General features: G+C 43.7%; 1 protein-coding gene across 7 annotated transcripts in view; it reads right to left on the bottom strand.

Annotated features, from left to right (window-relative positions):
* ADAM11 (ADAM metallopeptidase domain 11) overlaps positions 1-19875 on the bottom strand; it is an 88022-nt gene that overhangs the window by 8620 nt on the left and 59527 nt on the right. For 4 of the 7 annotated variants that reach the window (XM_073004145.2, XM_073004146.2, XM_078377801.1 and 1 more), the window contains exons 21-25: positions 17253-17352; positions 16872-16991; positions 14875-15043; positions 14020-14134; positions 12544-12634 (exon numbers count right to left, since the gene is read on the bottom strand). In XM_073004145.2, coding sequence (XP_072860246.2) covers positions 12544-12634; positions 14020-14134; positions 14875-15043; positions 16872-16991; positions 17253-17352 — 595 coding nt within the window. Of the gene's footprint in view, positions 1-9258; positions 9434-12543; positions 12635-14019; positions 14135-14874; positions 15044-16871; positions 16992-17252; positions 17353-19875 lie in introns of those variants that run through there. The other 3 variants (XM_073004141.2, XM_073004142.2, XM_078377800.1) reach the window with 2 other exon arrangements.

Here is a 19875-nt window from a genome sequence, read left to right as displayed (position 1 = left end):
GCTGGATTGAGCTAAATAGGGTTGCTAGATGCCAAGTCATGGCCCAGTATGCCATCTGGTGCAATCCTCACATCCAAATGGCATACAACTTCAAGGGATCCTATTGGATCTGGCTCCTTTCACTGTCAATGTCCCATATTGTGACGTGAGTTCAGAAGACAGCCACTTCGCACTATTGGCAAAGTAAACATTTTCTCTGTTCCTCCATGGACAGCCAGAGGAAGTTAATTTTTTTTTTTTACACTGTGTTAGGGCAATGCAAATGCATTGCATCGCTGATTTAAAAAAATAAAAATTGAAATCTTGCTCCTGGAAGCAGGAGGCAACAAGCTGTTGCTTTTTAAAAATTCTTTTCATTATTTGTTTTAAAGGCTACCTGCAGCTAAATTCACTGCCAGTGAAGGAGCAGAGGAAGTGTTTAATTTGCTAGTAGTGTGAAGTGGCTGTCTTCTTAAGCCATTCCACGAGATGGGAAATTCAGAGAAAATGCCTCGCTTTGCTTCATTTCCAAGCATTGCATGCGCTGGAAATTAAGTGATCCTACACACACGAGGTGCAGATAGTGCTCTGGGAACAGGCTGGTTCATGCCAGCTATTACACTGTCTGATCACAGGAAAAAGGAGCAAGTCAGTCCAACTCTACACTGGGGAAAAAACAAAACAGCAGGCTAAATGCCTGCCTGATTGCACAATAATGGAGAGGCAGGTGAATGGGAAAAGCCTCTTTGTACCCTCTAGTGGCCAATGTTTTTTTTTTAAATTAAAATATCTAAAGGCATGGGAGTAAGGGTTTACAGCATCAGTCTTTTCTCCTGGGACTGTGCAACTTGCCCAAGGCCGTACAGTTTGCCTCCTCTGGGAAGCACAGTGAGGAATTGAACTCCCAACCTCTGGGTCCACAACCAGATACCTAATTCACTGAACTATCCAGCCAGCAAAAGTAAAGGAAATTCTTCATGATGTACAGTTGTTTGCAAATATGCAAGTGTTGTATTCTTCTTATTGCCTTCACAATATTCCTAGTTGTGACTATTAGAGTGTTGAGTAATATAACATGGAAAGTACTGGTTTCAAGACTGCCACTTTTTTTATTATTATTTCACTCCACAGAAACTAGCAGTGCAATCAATGTACAAGTCTAATCAGATATTCCCACTTTGTTCAATGGGATTTAACCTCTGATAAACAGGATTAGGGCTGCTGTCTCAGTAGGTAACACTTATACTATCATTCATCACCAAGCTAAGTAAATATTAACCTGCTAAAATTCTGCCGCTTGGGCTGCTATTGTTGTAAAATTTAGCTTAGAACCATTTGATTCACTTTTATGAGAATGCTGCTAAAATATAATTCCAGGTATAATATGAAATCATTTAGTCCGATCTTTCTTTCAGACCATTTATTACTTTTGTGTTCATCACTCATATTGTATGGCCAGGACTACACTTTCTTACTTGGGAACTGAAACTTGCTCCTTTTTGAAGCAGGCTGAATGCTGAGATTTTCGAAACAATTACTTTAGGTCTGCAGCACGATACTGTGCAACAAAATAAAAGTTCTAATCATAGAATAAAAGCACTTTTGAAAGATATGCACTTTTGGAGTTATGGGAGGGAGAGAATTATGGTCAGAATCCTATTGGCAATTTACACTGGAGTAAGAGAAATTACCAGGGACGTGGTGGCACTGTGGGCTAAACCGCAGAAGCCTCTGTGGTGCAAGGTCAGAAGACCAGCAGTCGTAAGATCGAATCCACGCAACGGAGTGAGCTCCCGTCGCTTGTCCCAGCTCCTGCCAAGCTAGCAGTTCGAAAGCATGCAAATGCAAGTAGATACATAGGGATCACCTTGGTGGGAAGGTAACAGCGTTCCGTGTCTAAGACGCACTGGCCATGTGACCACGGAAGATTGTCTTCGGACAAAACGCTGGCTCTATGGCTTGGAAACGGGGATGAGCACCGCCCCCCAGAATCGAACACGACTGGACAAAAATTGTCAAGGGGAACCTTTACCTTTTACCTTTAAGAGAAATTATATTAAGTTATGAAGGCAAATTACCACACATTAAAAAGGTGTTTGTTGCATTCTTGGGTGTGTGAGCCCTGAAACACATCTACCACTTTGCTAATATGCAACAATTTGTCATTGTGACTTGCATGATTTCCCTTAAACAAATGTAAAGTGCCAATAGGTTTCTGTCCTGTATATTAAAAACTCCTTGTTAACCATAATCAGAAAGAAGTGGCAGGCACAATCCTGTATCTTGTCCCTCCCGGATAAGCAAATGCTGCTTAGTCTCTGTAAAGCCGTAAATGACTCGAATCTTGTGCACCTCACAGGGCAGCCTCTTTAACATAAATTCATCCATACCTATCTTGATGAACAGTAATCATGGGTAGGGCTGTCATTTCTCCCTCCAACAATGCTCTTGTGCAAGATCTTTTCATTAAACAAACTTAAGGTGAACACGTCAGGCTTTGGATATGATGACAAGGCAGGATGTTGTTAGTGGTTATTGTATTTTAAATCCCAGAGAGAAAAATTTAGGAACTGTTGTGCTTCAGACACCAAAGTAGCTAGGCCAGTCTTGGGCCCAGTTCACCTTGACTTGCTGAGGCAGGGACACTACATGCTTCTTTGCCTCAGGCAGCAAAATAACCTGAGCTGGCCCGCCTGTTCAATAAGCAGCAGCTGCTTGGCAGGCAGGTATTCAGCAAGTGCAGCTTCTCTTTTCCATTTTACCTACTGAATTTCTGCCTGTCATACGTGCCCTGCCAAGAAAATAAGGTAGCAATCCTAACTCATAGTAGGTTACAGCATCTCTATCGGTACTTTGTTGTTTAAATTTTTTTAAAAACACGATCAAAATGTTTTAGTACCACTGGCTTCCACCATACTAATTCTTTAAACAGAGGTTCTGTTTGTTTAAGGTTTCCTGAAAAATATGTCCTCTGCCTTGGAAAACACCCTATTCATTTTGCTGCAGAATAAAATAATAATAACTTAGTGTATGACCAAAGGACTATTATTCTTTTTAACTGTACAACACAGTTTCAGCCTGATGAGTAGCAGTAAAAGTAGGAACAAGGTTATCACAACCTAGAAACGAATGTGCGTTTTTAGTATTTTTAAAGAACTTGCTGCTAACAGGAAAAAATAAAAACAATACTGAATTGTGTAACGACTCTGTTCCATCTATATGATACACAATTATCACGTTTATGTGAATAAAATTAATTTGTCTCCCCACCTGCAGAAAACATTATCTCCCCTCCCCAACAAGTCTGGCTCTTTTAAGCTTCCAGGGAACAGTGAAGCCATGAAATGAGAGGAGCACCAAGGGAGCAGCCAGTTCACATTCACAGACAAACATATACCATGTAGGGAATAGCAGCTGATGAGCATGAATTTGCATTTCATCCCATACAGACGGGGCAGAGCACTTTCCCTCACTTTTGGATAGGAACAGGTTCCTAAATAATCCCAGTCTTCAAGAAGGAGAGTTCTCCTTAAGAATGGCTGAGACTTGTACATCCCTCCTAGTGAATGATAGTGAGTGGCTTGTTGATCCCAGAGGAACCCTTTTAAGGTTCTTCTGTAGCCTTCCATATAGTATGTTTTGTGGTACAGCAATATATCTTATAATATTACACTACTACTATTTACTACCCTTGCTTCTCCGAAACTGCTTGCTATGGGGTCATTTGTTCACAATCAAATATTTCTCCAGTCAACAGAAAAACAAAATCTGTTTGCATGTATGTAGAAAAGAGTGTGTCAAGATTAATAGTGCTAGTCCAATTTCCCCCCTAACATTGAAAAGGAGTAAAAGTACTCCTTTGTGGAAGGGGAAAAGATAGAAGCCCAAGGTGGTCAGAAGAGTTTATCAATTTGCTTAAAGTTAATCAATTAAACTTGGGAAATTGCTGCACCAAGGGGAGTTTTTATGTTGCCTATTAGGAAAACAGATGAAGGAAGGAGAATAATTTATTGGAAGATAGTTTTACAATGTCATTAAGAGCCTCATCATTTTAGTAGTTTAACATTTTAAAGTTAATTGGTTCCTGCTTTTTTATTTTGTTTTTAATCTCTGCAAGTCTTGTGACTGTATGGAGATTCTCATCAAGATTTAGGACTATAATACCTGCCTGAAACCCAGAAAGGTTGAATTATTTCTAATATATTCTCTACTCATTGGATGACATTGATACTTCTTTAGCTATTTCTTCCACTACTGATAATACTGTCATACAGAGGAGGGACAAGATCTGTTCTCAATCATCCCAGAGTGTAGGACATGCAACAATAGGCTCAAGTTAAAGAACCTATATTTCAGCTGACTATCAGGAAAAAAATTCTTACTGTTAGAGCAGTTTGACAGTGGAACCAGTTACCTCGGGAGTTGGTGAGTGCTCCAACACTGGAGGCACTCAAGAAAAACTTAAATAATCACCTGGCAGATATGCTTTGATTGTACTCCTGCATTGAGCAGCGGGATGGACTTGATCGCCTTGTAGGCCCCTTTCAACTTTACTTTTCTACAATTCTATGATAAGATGCGTTGTGTAGCTGAAATAATTAACTATTTAAACAACTTAGTGAACGGGAGGAAAGGTATCCAAGAAGGTCTATGAGTTTATGCTGAGAGGCCATGTGAGAGATTTGAAATAAGACTTCCACTACACTGGCAAGCCAAATCCCTCACAGCCTGTATTATGTTTGAATTTGCAGTCAGTGATCGCACAGGGCTGAGGACTGAGTGCAGTGTTCATACTCAATGTCCCCACTCAATTCATCCCACAGCTCCCCTTCTTTACTTATTTCCTCTGGTCCGACCTTTGCCTTCATGTTTCATTGTCAACCATTGAGAGGGTTGTCCAGTGTCCCCCCCCAAAAAAAGTGGCAGAGTTCCACAGTTCTTCTTAAAGTGTATAGAAATATATATACCATAGGAATGTCTTTCATTTCAGGTGGATTGTTTGGGGTTTCTTCACAATGTTTTTCCTCATCCACAGGCGATCTAGTGCTAAACTACTATATCAATACTGGTGGTAAGGTGATCTAGTGCTAATTTCAAATCTGAGTTGACCTGTACTGTAACTGCAGCGAATCACCCAGCATTTGATCATGCAGTCAGGAAGTGTTTTGAAGTTCTCATATATTATATCATTAGGACATGTCTACAGTTTCAACTATTTCAGTGCTACCTTTTAGGCCTAGGAGGAGGCAGGCAGTTATTTGACCGTGGCAGGTAGTTATTTCAGGACACTAGCAACTTCTGTTGAGCGGGGGAAGACCCTTGTATTTGCTTACTTATAAAAGGGTTAGCATTTTCTCCAGCCATTATTTTCGATAGTGGTCTTTTTAATCATTTTTTCTTGCATAGTTTTTGTAACTTCCTCTTCCCCCTGCTCTGTCTACAGATGGTTACTATGAACTTCGCTAAAATTTCTTCTAGCAGCCCTGAATAAGACCTTACAGCCATTTTTGAATTGGTCAAGGCCACAGTGTTTGCAGGTTAATGATCGTTTACAGGTCAGCTCAGGAGATGGATTGGCTGCTGCTTTCCAAACAGCAACTAGTTCTGCTTCGGAGCAATTAGCCCTTTAGTTTGTTAGGTGAGAGTTGTTCACCCTGCTCATCCTTGGCTGACTCAGGAGCTTAAAAATGAGCTGTCTTCTCTTTGTTGTTTAGAACAACGATCAGAGCACTCCTTTTAAAATCTGCATTGGGAAGATTTTTTTTTTAATTTAGATAAGGCTAAGCAGGCTTTTTATTAGTCTACTATTTTGGTGCCGGCACACAATGCAAGGCAGTTACAGTATTTAATATTTTTGAGCTTATGGGCCCCATAGTTAGATGCATTTTTATCTCCCTTAGTTGATGCCCTGGCTGATTACTTTTTTCAGAAGGCTCAGAAACTTTGACTGCTTTAGCAGGTTTTTTATTCTCTCTCATTCCTTTCCATCTCAGCCTACAGAGAATTAATCTGAATTTCCATGGGTGTCAGAGGAGCAGTTTCTACAATTCTGTTTTCTCCCTAACTACAACTGCTATAAATTTTCTTTTCTTTATTTCACTGTACAGTTTCTTCTCTCTTGCCTTGTTTGACCACTTTGGTGAAACTGTTCACTTACTACTGACAAATTTCCAGGTTCAGATGAGCATGCTTTTGTCCATTCTTTGTTGAAAAAAACACACACTTTCCTTTGATCCTTCTGTTTGTGTTAATTATGTTTATTTCTCTTCTTCCTTTTTTTGTCTAACATTTTGAAAAGAGTAATCCTTTCTTAACTGGCCTCTGATTAAGCCTGTCCATGTTTTTTTTTCAATCCATTACAATATGGATTTCAAGCTACACATTTATCTGAGGCAGCACTTTCTCAAGTTCTGAGTAATATCCTGGAGGCCAAGGCTCAACATTATTCATCAGTATTTATTTGCTTGATTTGTCAATGGCATTTGATACACTTCACCACCAGATTATTTTGGCAAGACTGGCCTTTTTGGGTATTTGGAAATGCCAGCTCAGTTTTCTTATTTGTTAAATCATTCCATTCCAGTTTCTACGGGTATTAAAACCTCTCAATCTTTCCTCTCTGGCTGCTGGTGTTCCACAGGGCTCAATATTTGACCCTGTTCTGTCCTCTCTACATAAACTGCCCTTGGGTGCTTTAATTTCCAGTTTGGGTTTTCATTATCATATTTATGCTGATGATACTCAGGTGTACCAATCTTATCCTGAACATAGTGATGAGGTCTGGCCATCCTTGACAAGCTGCCTCATCATGGATGTCCTGCCATCATTTGAAGCTGAACTTGAATAAGACTGAAGTCTTGATCTGTCATTCTGATCATCTTGCCTATCCCTTGAACTGTTCTTCCTTCCTTTCTCTGGGTTGTTGGGTGATCCATCTCAGAGCCATGGATCTCAGAATTTTAGTAGATGATGGGCTGTCACTTCATTCATTTGTGAATGAAGCAGCCAGGGTATATACTGTAACTTCCATCTCACTTCCTGACCCCTGGTGCCTGGGAGCTCCTTGTTCATGCCCTGATGGTTTCATAATTAGATTATTGTAATAGTCTTCCTTCTTCTTCACTCCATCCTCTTACTCTTATACAGAATAGTACGGTACAAGTGGTTTTAGTTTTATCATGTTATTCTATTCCCTATCATCATAGGACATTGCATTGTCTGCCTATTAGGTCAAGGACATATTTTAATACCCTTAACATTTAACTGTTTTTCTTTTCCTAATTATTCAGTGGGGCTGGTTCCACAATATATTCCTTTTATAAGGAGTCAGTACACAGATTGCAGAATTTTCTCTCCTCTGCACCTCCGAATGGAAGCCAGCCAAATTTAGATGAGGTCTGAAAACCTGTCTGTTCAATCTGGGGTCTTAGATGTCAGGTCTAGGGAGAGGTGGGTGACCAGTGTCCAGTATTTTTTTTAATTGGCTTGTTGGTAGTAAAATTCTTTTTGAATTGCTGCCCATTCCAAAGAGTTTGTGTTTGCATGTTTATTGGTTTTAGTAGAATGTCCTCTGACGTGTGGTGCAATATAAATAAATAATTATTGCTATATTATTATTATCTAATATTTCATGGGAGGGCATGGATGACATGGAATACTATTAATTCCACTTTGTCCAATGCGATGAAGGACAATAATGATGTTTTATACCTTATTTCTCATGTTTGAGAAGTACACCACAATGATAATTCAGATCCAGGTAAAATTCTCTCATTCCTCAGATGCTGGACTTCAAACCCCATCATTCTTGATAACTTGCCACATTGCCTGAGGTTGAAGGGAACTGCAGTCCAGCACACTTGCCTCAAGGAAGGCTGTGTGATATGGTACAGAACCAATGGCAGAAACTGTAATGCAGATACATTGGACTGGACTACACTTCCCATTGCCGCCTGCCTACAAGAGCCAAGTCAATGTTGGGGGTTGCAGTGCATCACATCCAAGGGACAATGGGCTAGAGAAGGCTGGGCAAGTGTGATGACCTATTTTTATGCTAGCATTTTTCTAAGCATGTGGATCATCATGACTAATACCCCATGCTTGTAAAATTCTATTAGAGGGCCTGTTTATATGATGTCCCATCACAGTTGTTTTGTGCACAGTGAGACAGACATCTGTCACCCACCACCACTGCACACTGAACACTGCAGACAATCCCCTGCAAAATGGCCTCCCCAAAGCTGTTTTGTACCACAGAGGAACAGGATATGATCTCCGCAGCTTTTCGTCTGCAGACGAAAGTGAAGAAGGGAGAGGAGCAGAAGCAAGCCTGATGAAAAGCAGAACTGGGGAGAATAAATTTGGGGGGGGGACTATGAATTTGAGAAAGGTAGCAATGTTCTAGACAGGGATAAGCAACCCCATCTATGATCATCACCACAGTCCTGGCTACATTTTAAAAGGCGAGAAAAAGCAGAAAAATGCTTATAACTGAGCAGCATGCCTACTCTGGGCCTCCATTCAAACAAAATGCTGCATGTACAAAAGCACACTTACACATCCTATCAGCCCCACCTAGCATGACCAATGATCAGAGATTGTGGGGACTATCGTCTAAGACATCAGTGTGCATATGTGTGTATTACAATCCTCCTTCAGCCCTCCTGTAAAATACAGGGAGCCTTCTCTTGAGTTATTTCATATCAGCGGAGCAGCAAACCAGTAATTGGAGCTAAACAGTGAGATAAAGCGCACCATCAGTTTTAAAAGTTACTTTTATGGAGTATAGCTCTCAGAAGCCCTCAGCTGGGGCTTTATTGGAATTATAGTCCATAAAAGTAACTCTTCGAAGCTCTGAGGCTGCCATACACATTTGGTGAGGAGGGCCAGACCCAATGCCACATTATGTAGCTGAATCATTAATTAATGTATTTGTGCGCCATTCATTCAATTCTGACTTATGGTGACCCTTTCCAGGGTTTTAGGTAGAGAACATGCAGAAGTGTGTTTAACACTCCCTTCTTCTGGAGGCGCTCTGGCCCTACAGCCAGATATTTAAACCATTAGTATTAAACAAAAAAAAAATCCCCTCCTGTCATTCTTTCATTTCCAAAATATTCCCAATCAGGACACAAAGCAACTGAGGAAACAGACAGGGCTGCAGCAGCTGATGTTAGCATGGATCGATGAGTGAAGGAAAGCGACGGCACAGATGAGATCCTCCTTGCCGAGAGGGACCCCCTGCAGGAGCTCCGGTGCGGCCACCCCTTCCGTGATCATTGCAAGCAAGGGGGGGGGGCGCAGGGTGAAGGCGATGAGAAGGGTGGTGGTGGTGGTGGGATGGAATTGGCAGATGATGGAGAGAAGCAGCGGTGGTGGTGGTGGTGGCGGCAGCAGCAAGGGGAGATGCTACACGCTGTGCTGAGCTGGGTCATACCTTCCTCTGCGAATGTTCCTTTGCAAGCCGAGGAGAGAGAAGGAAAAGAGAGGGGGGGAGGGGGGGTTAGGAGGTCACTTCAGCTGGGAACACCTTGGCCTAACCGCCTCCGGTCTCTGTGCCACATGCCATGGTCAGTAATGCAAAAATTCAGCCATGCATGCAATGTCTTCTTACCATCCAGGGCAGCTTTTGCGCAGAGAGGTCCTACCGCCATCATTCTCGCAGAGTGCCGCTAGGTTAGACTGCTCCTGTCTGAACTTTAAAGTCAAGGGATGTGGCAGGAGGAGGTTTGCTGGCCATGTCCAGAAAGTAGGAGCAGCTTCACTTCGACCTCCCCCGCTGCGTAAGTTCAGGGACTGCAGGGCCTCGAGTTCTTAATCTATGTTCTCCTGGAAATACTGAATACGAACCTCTTTGATTTGAAGCAACTATCTAACCCTGATTAGTACAGAAGCAATGGTGAGAGTATTCTACACATCTAGAAATTACATGGACCTTGTTGGAAGCTGTCAATGCATTCAGGAGTGAAGCTTCTCTCTCTCACCTAGCAAAGGTTCTCTGTTTTCTTTATGCCTCCCTTCCTGTTTCTGGACTCTTGTTTCTTTGAACAGATTTGTAATTTTCACCACTACTGTACTTTCAGCAACTCCTGGCTGGCCTTCCCCAACAGAAAGCAAACATTTGACTGGCAAAGAATGAATCCTGAATTTTATAGCCAACTCTTCCTTCCAGAGTGCACTTGGCCATTTTTAGAAAATGTTTTAGAAGCCCCCTAAGACAACAGGATTCCAAGTGTCTGGGGCTCAACTGGGGAACTGAGAAGGAGTTGTGAGGAAGTTCAATAATCAAAAGAAAAAGCTGCAGACCTAAAAAGAAGGTGGTCAGCTCGTATTGTTAGAAACTGAAGGGCCTCTTGCCCCTTCCCCAGACTTCTCCCTCCCTTCCAGCATCCAGAACACCACTGACAGCCGCATCTGAAATGCCTTGCTTTCCAATGTAGCCGCACTGAGGGACAGACACATACAACATACCATACCAGCAATGAGTTCTGTGAGAGGAGGAGGTCATGTGGGGAAATCAAGTGAGGGCACCATCTACTTTGGAGGAGTCCACTCTGAGGTTTCGGCAGCTTACGCCTTCACTATTTGCTGATCGCCCTGGAGGAGAACACCTGTTGCACATTCCCCCGCCCCACCTCCACCCCACGTCTCTCCCTCCCTCCCCCCACACCACACTCCTAGCATTTGAGTCATGCAGCTGTCATTTCAGTCGCACCTCCTTCATCCATGCAAGTGTCAGTCCATGCAAAAGACCAGTGGGGCAGAGAAGAAGTGTGTGACTTCTCCAGCCAGTCTACGCTTGGCCCCCCCATCACTTCCAGAGTGCTGCCTCTGATTCTCTCCCAAACACAAGAACATCCCCGACCCTGAGCCCACTGAAGGTACATGATCCAAAAGCACCTAAGAGAAAACCAAACAGTATCAGAGGAACCCTAATGTGTAGCCATGTCACCTGAGTGAAACTGAAGCCCAGTTCCTTAAAAGACACTTAGAGTGACACTGTGAGCAGGAAAAGGGGGTGTCAGGACATGTGCCCTTATTCAATGTGGACTGCAGTCTGAAGCATTATTACAAGGAGAAAGTCTTGACATCTACCAGCAGAACAGGTTTTCAAGAAGGAGGGCTATGGGAAACAACTGCATTTTAAACTGCCCTCCCAACCATTATCTCTTGACCACCAGATACCACATGTTGGAGGGCAGGGCAGGAGGGCATGAACAGTCATTACTCTTAGAGCAAGAGAAGTGATGGGGTCAGCTAAGAAAACATCCAAAATGCCATGGTGCCAGTGAACCTTGCCACACTGGAATTAACTTTCAAGGAAGCACATCTTGGTGATTTTCTTAACTTCTGGCTACTGTCACAGACTCCATTAAGAAGCTTCTTTACATGCCAATCACACACTGCAGGTGGCAAACACACCACAGGGCAATTTAAACACATCACACAGAGTAAACCTTTCTTTCCAGTGTGTCTTCCTATGGCAAGAGCTGGGATTTACCAGATTCAAGCAAACCTTAAGCATTCCACATTCTCCCCTTCCCACTCACTAGACGAGGCAAATTCGCGGCTCCTGCCACAAGAGAGTACCTTCAAGCTATATATAATAACATGCACCGTGCAAAACAGGTCAGGGTAAAGAGTCAGCCTGACAAGTGTCTTTCAAGCACATCTGTAGTGGGCCCAAAAGCACAGACAATGCTAGGCACACTGGGGCAGACAGTGAACCCAGAACAGCCTCCATAAAATTAACATATGCAAAGGCTTGGTGCTTCTGTCAAATCTGTTTTTTTTTTTTTTTTTTGAACACATCTCCCCAAAACAGCCTTGCTTTCTGGGGATTCAGGGACCTCTAGTCAAAAAAGGCAGCATTTCCAAGTTCTGTGTTCTCTCCCTGAAAAAAAAATGCACCCCAGGCTTGTCACGCCCGCGGCAACCAACCCTTAATTGTCTGAGGGTGGAAACAAATTTTCAATTGGTGGCTTGGCCAGCATGACCCTAAGCCCAGCATACCTTCATTTGCCACCTTTCCCTACCTGGAGGTGGTGGTTTCCTGTGATTCCTGAGAAGGATCAGGGTCCTTCAGGGGCAAAAAGAGCTTAGCCCGGATCTCAGTCAATCCCCACATGCTACAGCTTCTGTAGAGAAGAGGGCCCTCTTTCCATCAGGCCAGGCAGCTGCCTGTTCCCTACCCAGGCATGGGACTGGGTCATCACAAACATTGACGACTGAAGAATCCACCTATGCCGTCCCTAGGCTACCCCAGGAAGAGTCTACAGATCATAGAAAAAAGGTAGCAAGTGGCCTGCTTGTGGCCTGACCAGGTTAACAGCCACTTGGAACTTGTTGTATGAATCCACCCTGAGAGAAAACAGCCAAAGCTGATGTTTGAGAGAAGTGGTCCATGCCCCATCCTTCACAGATGAGCGCTGGTGCAAAAAGGCCCGCTGCAAAGGGTGCCTGGAGCAGAGCATGCGAGATCAAGAGAGCGCATCCCCCCAGGCAGTGCAGTGCAAAGGCACAGCAGTCTGGGAAGCACAGCATGCGCGTGTCCACACTGCTTACTTAAATCCCCATCCGGTGCCACCGAGGACGATAGCAGCCACCAGGATGGCTCCAGCGATGGAGCCAATAATGATGTTGGTGCCACTGGGACCTGTGGAGGAAGAGTGGACAGAAACATGTGAAAAGGGAAGACCCAATAAGTCAGGGACTGAATTTACAGGGCAAGGAGTAAAGCCTATGTGAGAAATGGGGAGCAACTCAGCCTGGAGAGAGATCCTGACTTAAGAATGACCGAGGGTCTGTCTTATAAATACTTCACAAGAACTCATCGCTCATGGTTCATTGAGATTGGCAGCCAGAGAAAGTAGTTGTTTCTAAACAGCTGGACCTCTATAATTTTACAAACACTCTATCTAAATATAGTGGTTAGAGAAAGAAAATCTTGTGCTGTTCTAAACAGAATAGGGGGAAGAAGATATGAATATGGTTTTTAAAATACAGTACCTACTAGGATTATCTTAAGCCTGCCAGATCTGCTACTTCCCCTTTCCTCAGCAGCACCATTACTGACAGAGTCAAACTATACAGTACAACCAGAATGCCATGACTTGTTGTACTGTATAGTTTGAACTGCTGGATAACTCAGTGGTTTAGGTATCTGTCTGCAGAGCCAGAGGGCTGGGAGTTTGGTTCCTCACAGTGCCAGTCTGACAAGGGGCTGGACTCAATGATCCATAGGCTCCCCTCCAACTCTACCGTGCTAGGATTCTAAGATTATCAGAAGCGGAGTTTCAAATAACATTAGCCTTTAAGAGACATAAATCTTGCCAACCTTCATGTCTGAATAATCATACTTGTAAAAGAAGTCATTGCTTTTCTCCTGCTGACTGACTGGTCATGAAACTAAGCAATCTAATTTGCAAAGAGAAGTAAAAAAAGCTCTCTCTGTGACAATAGATGTCTTTCAGCACTTAAAGAAGTCCTTCGTTTAACGATGTGCTATCTGCAAAGTACAGTTTGATCTGACAGTGCATAGGAGCCAAAGACAGACAGAAGGATCATCACTAAGACAAGTCAGGAAGGTCTCTTTCCAGGACTTCATGTTGTTGTTAAATGCCTTCCTTGCAACAACGAAGGAATCCAGATGGTTGTTGTGGGTTTTTCAGCCTCTTTGGACGTTTTCTGAAGGTTGTTCTTCCTGATGTTTCGCCAGTCTCTGTAGCCGGCATCTTCAGAGGACTGGAGTAGGAACTCTGTCCATGCTCTGTGAGTTCACCCACAACAACCATCAGATCCTGGCCATGAAAGCTTTTGAGAATACAAGGAATCCAGAGCTTGTAAAAATTACTCCTTTTTGCAAATAGAACCTCCTAGAGTCCTAAGGGAACTCTCGGAGCTGTAATCCCAGAAAAGAACATGTTCAGGGAAGAACATTCTATGTTCCACCCACCCACTCCCCATCTATACTTCTGAAATATGATTAAGTGAGATGAAGAGACTGCAGCCAACTTTTAGAAAGCCTTATCCTCAACTTACCCTTGTACTTCTCTGTCTCCCCTGTAGGCTTGGGCTCTGGGATGGGGTCAAAGACACTGCAGTCTTTGCCTGTCCAGTCAGGATAACAGATGCACTGGCCTTCGTTGCTGCAGACCTAAAACCAAGAAAGAGATCTCTCAGGACCCTAAAAGATGTCTACCTAGTTTGCTTTTTTTAAAAAAAGAGTTGCTTTTCTCTGCAGTGGTACAGAGAGTCATTATAGAGTAGGACAGCAAAAATAATACAATAAGATCAAACAGAAAAAGTTGATGCCAAAACATAGTTTTCTAGTGCTTTTTCTGCTGTGGCCTGACTATTTCTGAATGAGCCCATTGTAAAACAAATTCAATTTGTCCATTAGTTTTGACCTGGCACCTTAATATCAATATTATATATTGAATTTAACAATATAACTTCAAAAATCTCCCCCCTTGACTCTAAGGCAAGAGTGAACGAAGTCTTGCCTCTCTAAGGGTGCTTTCCGAGCAGCCCCCAGCACCGCCTCCTCCATTTTTTTGGTTAAAAATTAGAAGCGAACTGCAGCACCTGGAAGTCCACAGGAATGAGGATTCCCTATTACTATACATCAAAGGTCCCCTGGGATCTTTTTAACACCCACAAATAACTGGAAGTGGACTTCTAGCCAATTCTGGCTTCTTTTGCTTAATTCGCGTGGAGCTCTGGAAAGTCTGCTCCGGGCAAAGAACTGCCTTGCCAAAGATGCCCTCGGGCTTGCTTAAAATCCAAGAAAATCACAGTAAATGGCTCAACATTTGAATCTGTGGAGATCATGGCCCTAAACGAATGCTAAAAGCAAGACATTTACAAACTGCCCCACTGGTGCAGAAGGTTTACCCCATGGTCAAAGCAGATCTGGCCACCCCAGCTGCCTGGGCAGGTGCTGAAGTTGAAGGCAGACACAGGAAGGCATTTGTGATCGAGACACAGCATGTTGGGTCCACAAGGCGTCCCATCTTCCACGTAGCTTATATCCGAGCCATCCACAAGCTGCACATGGCCGCCCCTAAAGGGAGGAAGAAGGAGCTCCATTGTGTGTAGCTGGGATACTGCAATGCCCCGAGAAATGAAACAGCACAGCTCCCTTATTCTTCTGGATGAATAGGAGTGAAGAAGAGCGGAACGCCCTAAGCGCCCGACGATTCCATTAGCCATGCCTCACAATATACCAGCAATTGACACAGGAGCTGTGGCTGTCTCTCTGCAGCAGCCAAATGTTGCCAGTTTGCTCACAAAATAGCCCTGGGCGAGGAGCATTTAACTCTCTCCCTTCATGCCCTTTCCCCAACCACCCTTCCCAAGTAGAGACTGCTGTTTGTTGAATCCTCAGTCTAGGCCCTGCAAGGGGAAAAAAAGCTCAGTGGTTTAGAGATCTGCCTGCAAAGCCAAAGGTTGGGAGTTCCAATCCCCAGCGTGCCTGTTTGGCAGGAGCTGGACTCAGTGATCCATACAGTCCCCTTCCAGCTCTACAGTTCTAAGATTATTATACGTATTATGAAGGAGCAGCTAAACTGCATATTAACAGGATGGCTCTCCAAGGCTTCTGGTGCTGTTCGGACTAGCAGGGAGGGAAGAGGAAGAACAATTCACACCTGAACTGGCAGGGGAGGGGATGTTTGCTGTCTTGCCATCTGGCCATGCAGCCCTTACTCAGTTTATAAGATGGACAGTACAGTCGTGCCCCACTGGACGATTACCCCATATAACGACGAATCCGCTTAACGTTGAAGTTTTTGTGATCGCTGTTGCGATCGCAAAACGATGGTTTAAAAGGGCTTTTTTTGTTTCACGATGATCGGTTCCCTGCTCCAGAAACTGATTTTCGCTTTACGACAATCAGCAAACAGCTGATTGCCGGGTTTCAAAATGGCCACCGGCTGAAGAAAATTGCCCCCAACTGTTTTTAGGACTGATTTTTCACTTAACAGGCACCAGAAAATGGCTGCCGTATGGAGGATCTTCACTGGACGAGCAGGTATTCAGCCCATTGGAACACATTTAACGGTTTTCAATGCGTTTCAATGGGTTTTTTAATTTTGTTTGACGACATTTTCGCTCTACAGCGATTTCGCTGGAACGAATTAACGTCGTCAAGCGAGGCTCCACTGTACTGTCATGAGGCAGAGGAATCTCCAGATGGCGCTCTGGGACCCTACAACCCAGGGGCAGCCCAGAGGGCCCCCAAACTAAGACAGGGCAGTAGCAGCAGTGAGCTGTAGTCCAGGAGCAAAGCGCGAGGCCTGCCCTTGGCAGTCAAGCATGCAGAAGACCAAAGAAAGGGCCTGACACCTCCAACACAGCCAGCAAAAGAAAAGCTGAACTGCTGCAATGAAGGGCTCCAGATACTTGTCGTGAGATGGGCTTGCAAGCTAGAACTATCTGTCTGGATGCCCTGGGCCATAACCTTTCCTCATCTGGTGTTTTTGAGATATTGTTAGATTACAAATCTTATCACCCTTAAGCATTGGCCTGGCTGATTGGGACTGATGGAAGTTACAGCTCAAAATGCATGGAGGAAGCCGGACTGGTGAGAGGATGCCTTTGGAAAACAGACATTACAGAGAGGCCACCCATTTCTATTAAAGCCGTTGCACAAGGAAAATGACCTTGGGGAAAACAGGAGTGGTTTTATACTGACTTTTAAATGGATTTAGAAATGAAAATAAATCTTAATAATGCAGAAAAACAGGATGACAAGTACACTGTGGGAACAAAATCTGTTTCCCACTTGACGTGGGAAATCTGTAGGTCAGCCTATATGTGCTTTCTATTTCCCACAACTTTCAGCACATACATTAGCCTGAAAGAATAGGAGGTGTAAGGGTTGTACTTACCTGCAGTCAACATAACGTTTTTGGTGGTAAAAAGTCATTGTGGTGATTTCACCAAGAAGTTCACCCACACGTGGAGACCCTGTCACGTTAGCGCAGAGGAGGTATCCACACAATACATCCCTGAACAGAGAGCGTAGAGAGAGAGAGACATACACTTTGTAATAGGAATGGGGAACTAATGTTGATGAATGATTACACCCAGGGAATCCAACAACATCTGAATGGCTACAGGTTTACCGGTCTTATCATTATCATCATCACCAGCAGCAGCCTTTTAGTATAAGAAGGGTAGAATTCACAGCTGCTTCCTAGTTAACAGCACTGTGGTCTTTTGCCTTGACACAGGGCATGCAGGGGAAGGGGGGGGGAACATATACTCACTGCTTGACACATGGCACCCAGCGGTTGGCCTCTCGCCCACAGTTCCCACGCTCAGTGCCTTCAACATTCAACTTCTCGTAACAAAACCTTTCAGCTGAAGCTGAAGTCCCACGAAAGAGAGTATGAAAGAGAGTAAGGGCAGGCCAAAGAATACATATACGCACAACCGTCATACCCTGATTCCAGCAACAAGAGTTGCATTTCACATCTGGGCTACCTGTGCAAACTTTCCCTAATAACATCTTCCCCAAATGTGTGTGTGTGTTTTTTTTTGAAACCTACTATGTTGGCTGATGTTGATGGGAGTTGCAGCCCAACAGCACATCTCGAAGGCAGACACCTGAGGAAAAGCTAGACTGAGTGATTTGTCACACCAGCTGCTTCAAAGCAGCGTTGGTGGTCACAAAACAAACACAGGGGTGCAGGTGCTTCCTGAGGACCAAATATATGGAGAACGAGTGTAGTGTGGTGGACAGGATGTCAGACTATGACTCAGGTGACCTGGATTCAGATCCTGACTCAGCCATGAAAACTTAACTTAGGGGTATGAATGGCAAGGCCCTCCTTGAACATTTCTCATATTTCAAAAAAACAAAAAAACAAAACAACTATTCAGGTTTGCTATAAGTCCCAAGTGGCTTGAAAATACTGTATGTAACAGCAGACGCCATCTTGAATAAGATGTAATTCTGCCATTGGTCAGCAGGTGGAGGTGATGCCCTAAGTCAAGATATGTGGGAAGGAAATCTGATAGAGTTTGCTTGCTTGTTTGATATGACATTGGGAAGTCCTCCACTGACCCAGCTTTTTGTACTATGACTTTTTGCCATAATCACAACTGGAAAGGGACTGCTTTTCCTATTGTGAGAAAATAAAATCCACACTAGAAGACTGAAAGGGGAAAAAAATCTAAAATGTTGCTCTCAAAAGATCACAGTGCAACATCAGAGCCTGTGCAGAGCAGGCCTTCGGATTTTAAATTTACACTGGAGTAGACAAACTTTCACTGAATGCTCTAGAAGTGGAGACATTTACAAAGCTATGTTTTAGTACCTAATTTAAGAGCAGAGACTTGTCTTACTTCTTATTGATCTGTAACTCACTCTGGAAAGGTCTTCCCAGCTGAAGGATAGGATAAAAATGGCCCTAAATAAATGATTAATTAATGAGACTTCCATGGTGGACAAATGAGGTTAACAAGATACTTTTCTCATTCTGTCCCCTGCCTTCCCCACTTTTATGATGGGAAGGACACTGGGGCCTACTACAGAGAAGAGGCTGGATGGCATAATTAAAATATCCTACTAGGATACCTGATCACTTTGTTTGATAGGCAAGAATGCAAGCTCTCCAAATCAGATTATCTAATGACCATCAAATATTGTGGTTCATGTTCTCTTTCCCCTCATTGTCATTTGGGTAGCTGGCTCTACTATTAGGCAGAGTGAATCAACTACCTGAGGTATTGGATGTTCAGAACATAGCGGTAGCTCCTCCCTTGCCTTTGCCCCTATTCCTCCTGACTTAGCTTGCTAGTCTCAGGTATGGTGGAGGGTGTGGAAGTGCCATGCCTACTGGATTCTACCTACAGAATTGGGGTGAGTGGGATGGGGTTGCCATCTTGTCCTCTGTTTCAGGCAGCAAATTGTCTTGGGCCTTGGAATGTATGTGCCTCCTTTCTGTTATACACATGTACCTTATAGCTAAGAAGAGTAATTCAGAGGCATTTGTTTCCTCAAGTGTTTTTGGGAGATGCTGTGACTCTGAGCTTATGATAGATCTGGGTTACATATACAGTGGTGCCTCACTTAACGATGATAATCATTCCAGGAAAATCGCTGTTAAGCAAAAACGTCGTAAAGCGAAATTTTAAAAACCATCGAAACACATTGAAAACTGTTCAATGCGTTCCAATGGGGTAAAAACTCACCGTCCAGCGAAGATCCTCCATACGGCGGTCATTTTTGGTGCCTGTATAGCGGGGAGCCATTTTAAGCACCTGGCGGCCATTTTGAAAACCCGACGATCAGCTGTTTTTTATCGTCGTAAAGCAAAAATTGGTTCCCGAAGTAGGGAACCGATCATCGCTAAGCGAAATTCCCCCATTTAGACCATCATTTTGCGATCACAATTGTGATCGCAAAAACATCGTCGGAAAGCGGATTTGTCGTAATGCAGGGTAATTGTTAAGCGGGGCACAACTGTATATATAGAACTAAAAATGGGTGCAGGGAAAGATACAAAGCGGTCAGTCATGAACGACTGTGTCATTATATTAGTCAAGGAGCAGGTCTTCCAAGGTTTCCACTCCATTGTCAACCTTCTCAAGCCATCTGGGCACAATGCTGTGTTGCAGATCAGTGTCTGTTCCAGCAAGCAACTAACCGACTGATGAATCCACACAATTAACTCCAAATTATGCCCTGATAGCTTCATGCCAAATGGAAACAGGCTTGTAGGGAGGAATGGATGATTTCCTCGCATTATTCCTCCAGTCCTCAGAAATGCTGCAAAGCCCCTGCCTCCCTTCCCCAAGAATGAAATCAGGATCAAGCACAGACGTTCAGAGAGTTCTTTGTTGAAGAACGTCAAGAAGGAAGCCTAAAGATGGATGCAGGGCGAA

The sequence above is a fragment of the Pogona vitticeps genome, chromosome 6 (genome assembly GCF_051106095.1).
Source record: "Pogona vitticeps strain Pit_001003342236 chromosome 6, PviZW2.1, whole genome shotgun sequence".
Taxonomy (NCBI): Eukaryota; Metazoa; Chordata; class Lepidosauria; order Squamata; family Agamidae; genus Pogona; species Pogona vitticeps.
The sequence above is the reverse complement of the archived record's forward strand: the minus strand, read 5'-3'. Positions and strand labels throughout refer to the sequence as shown.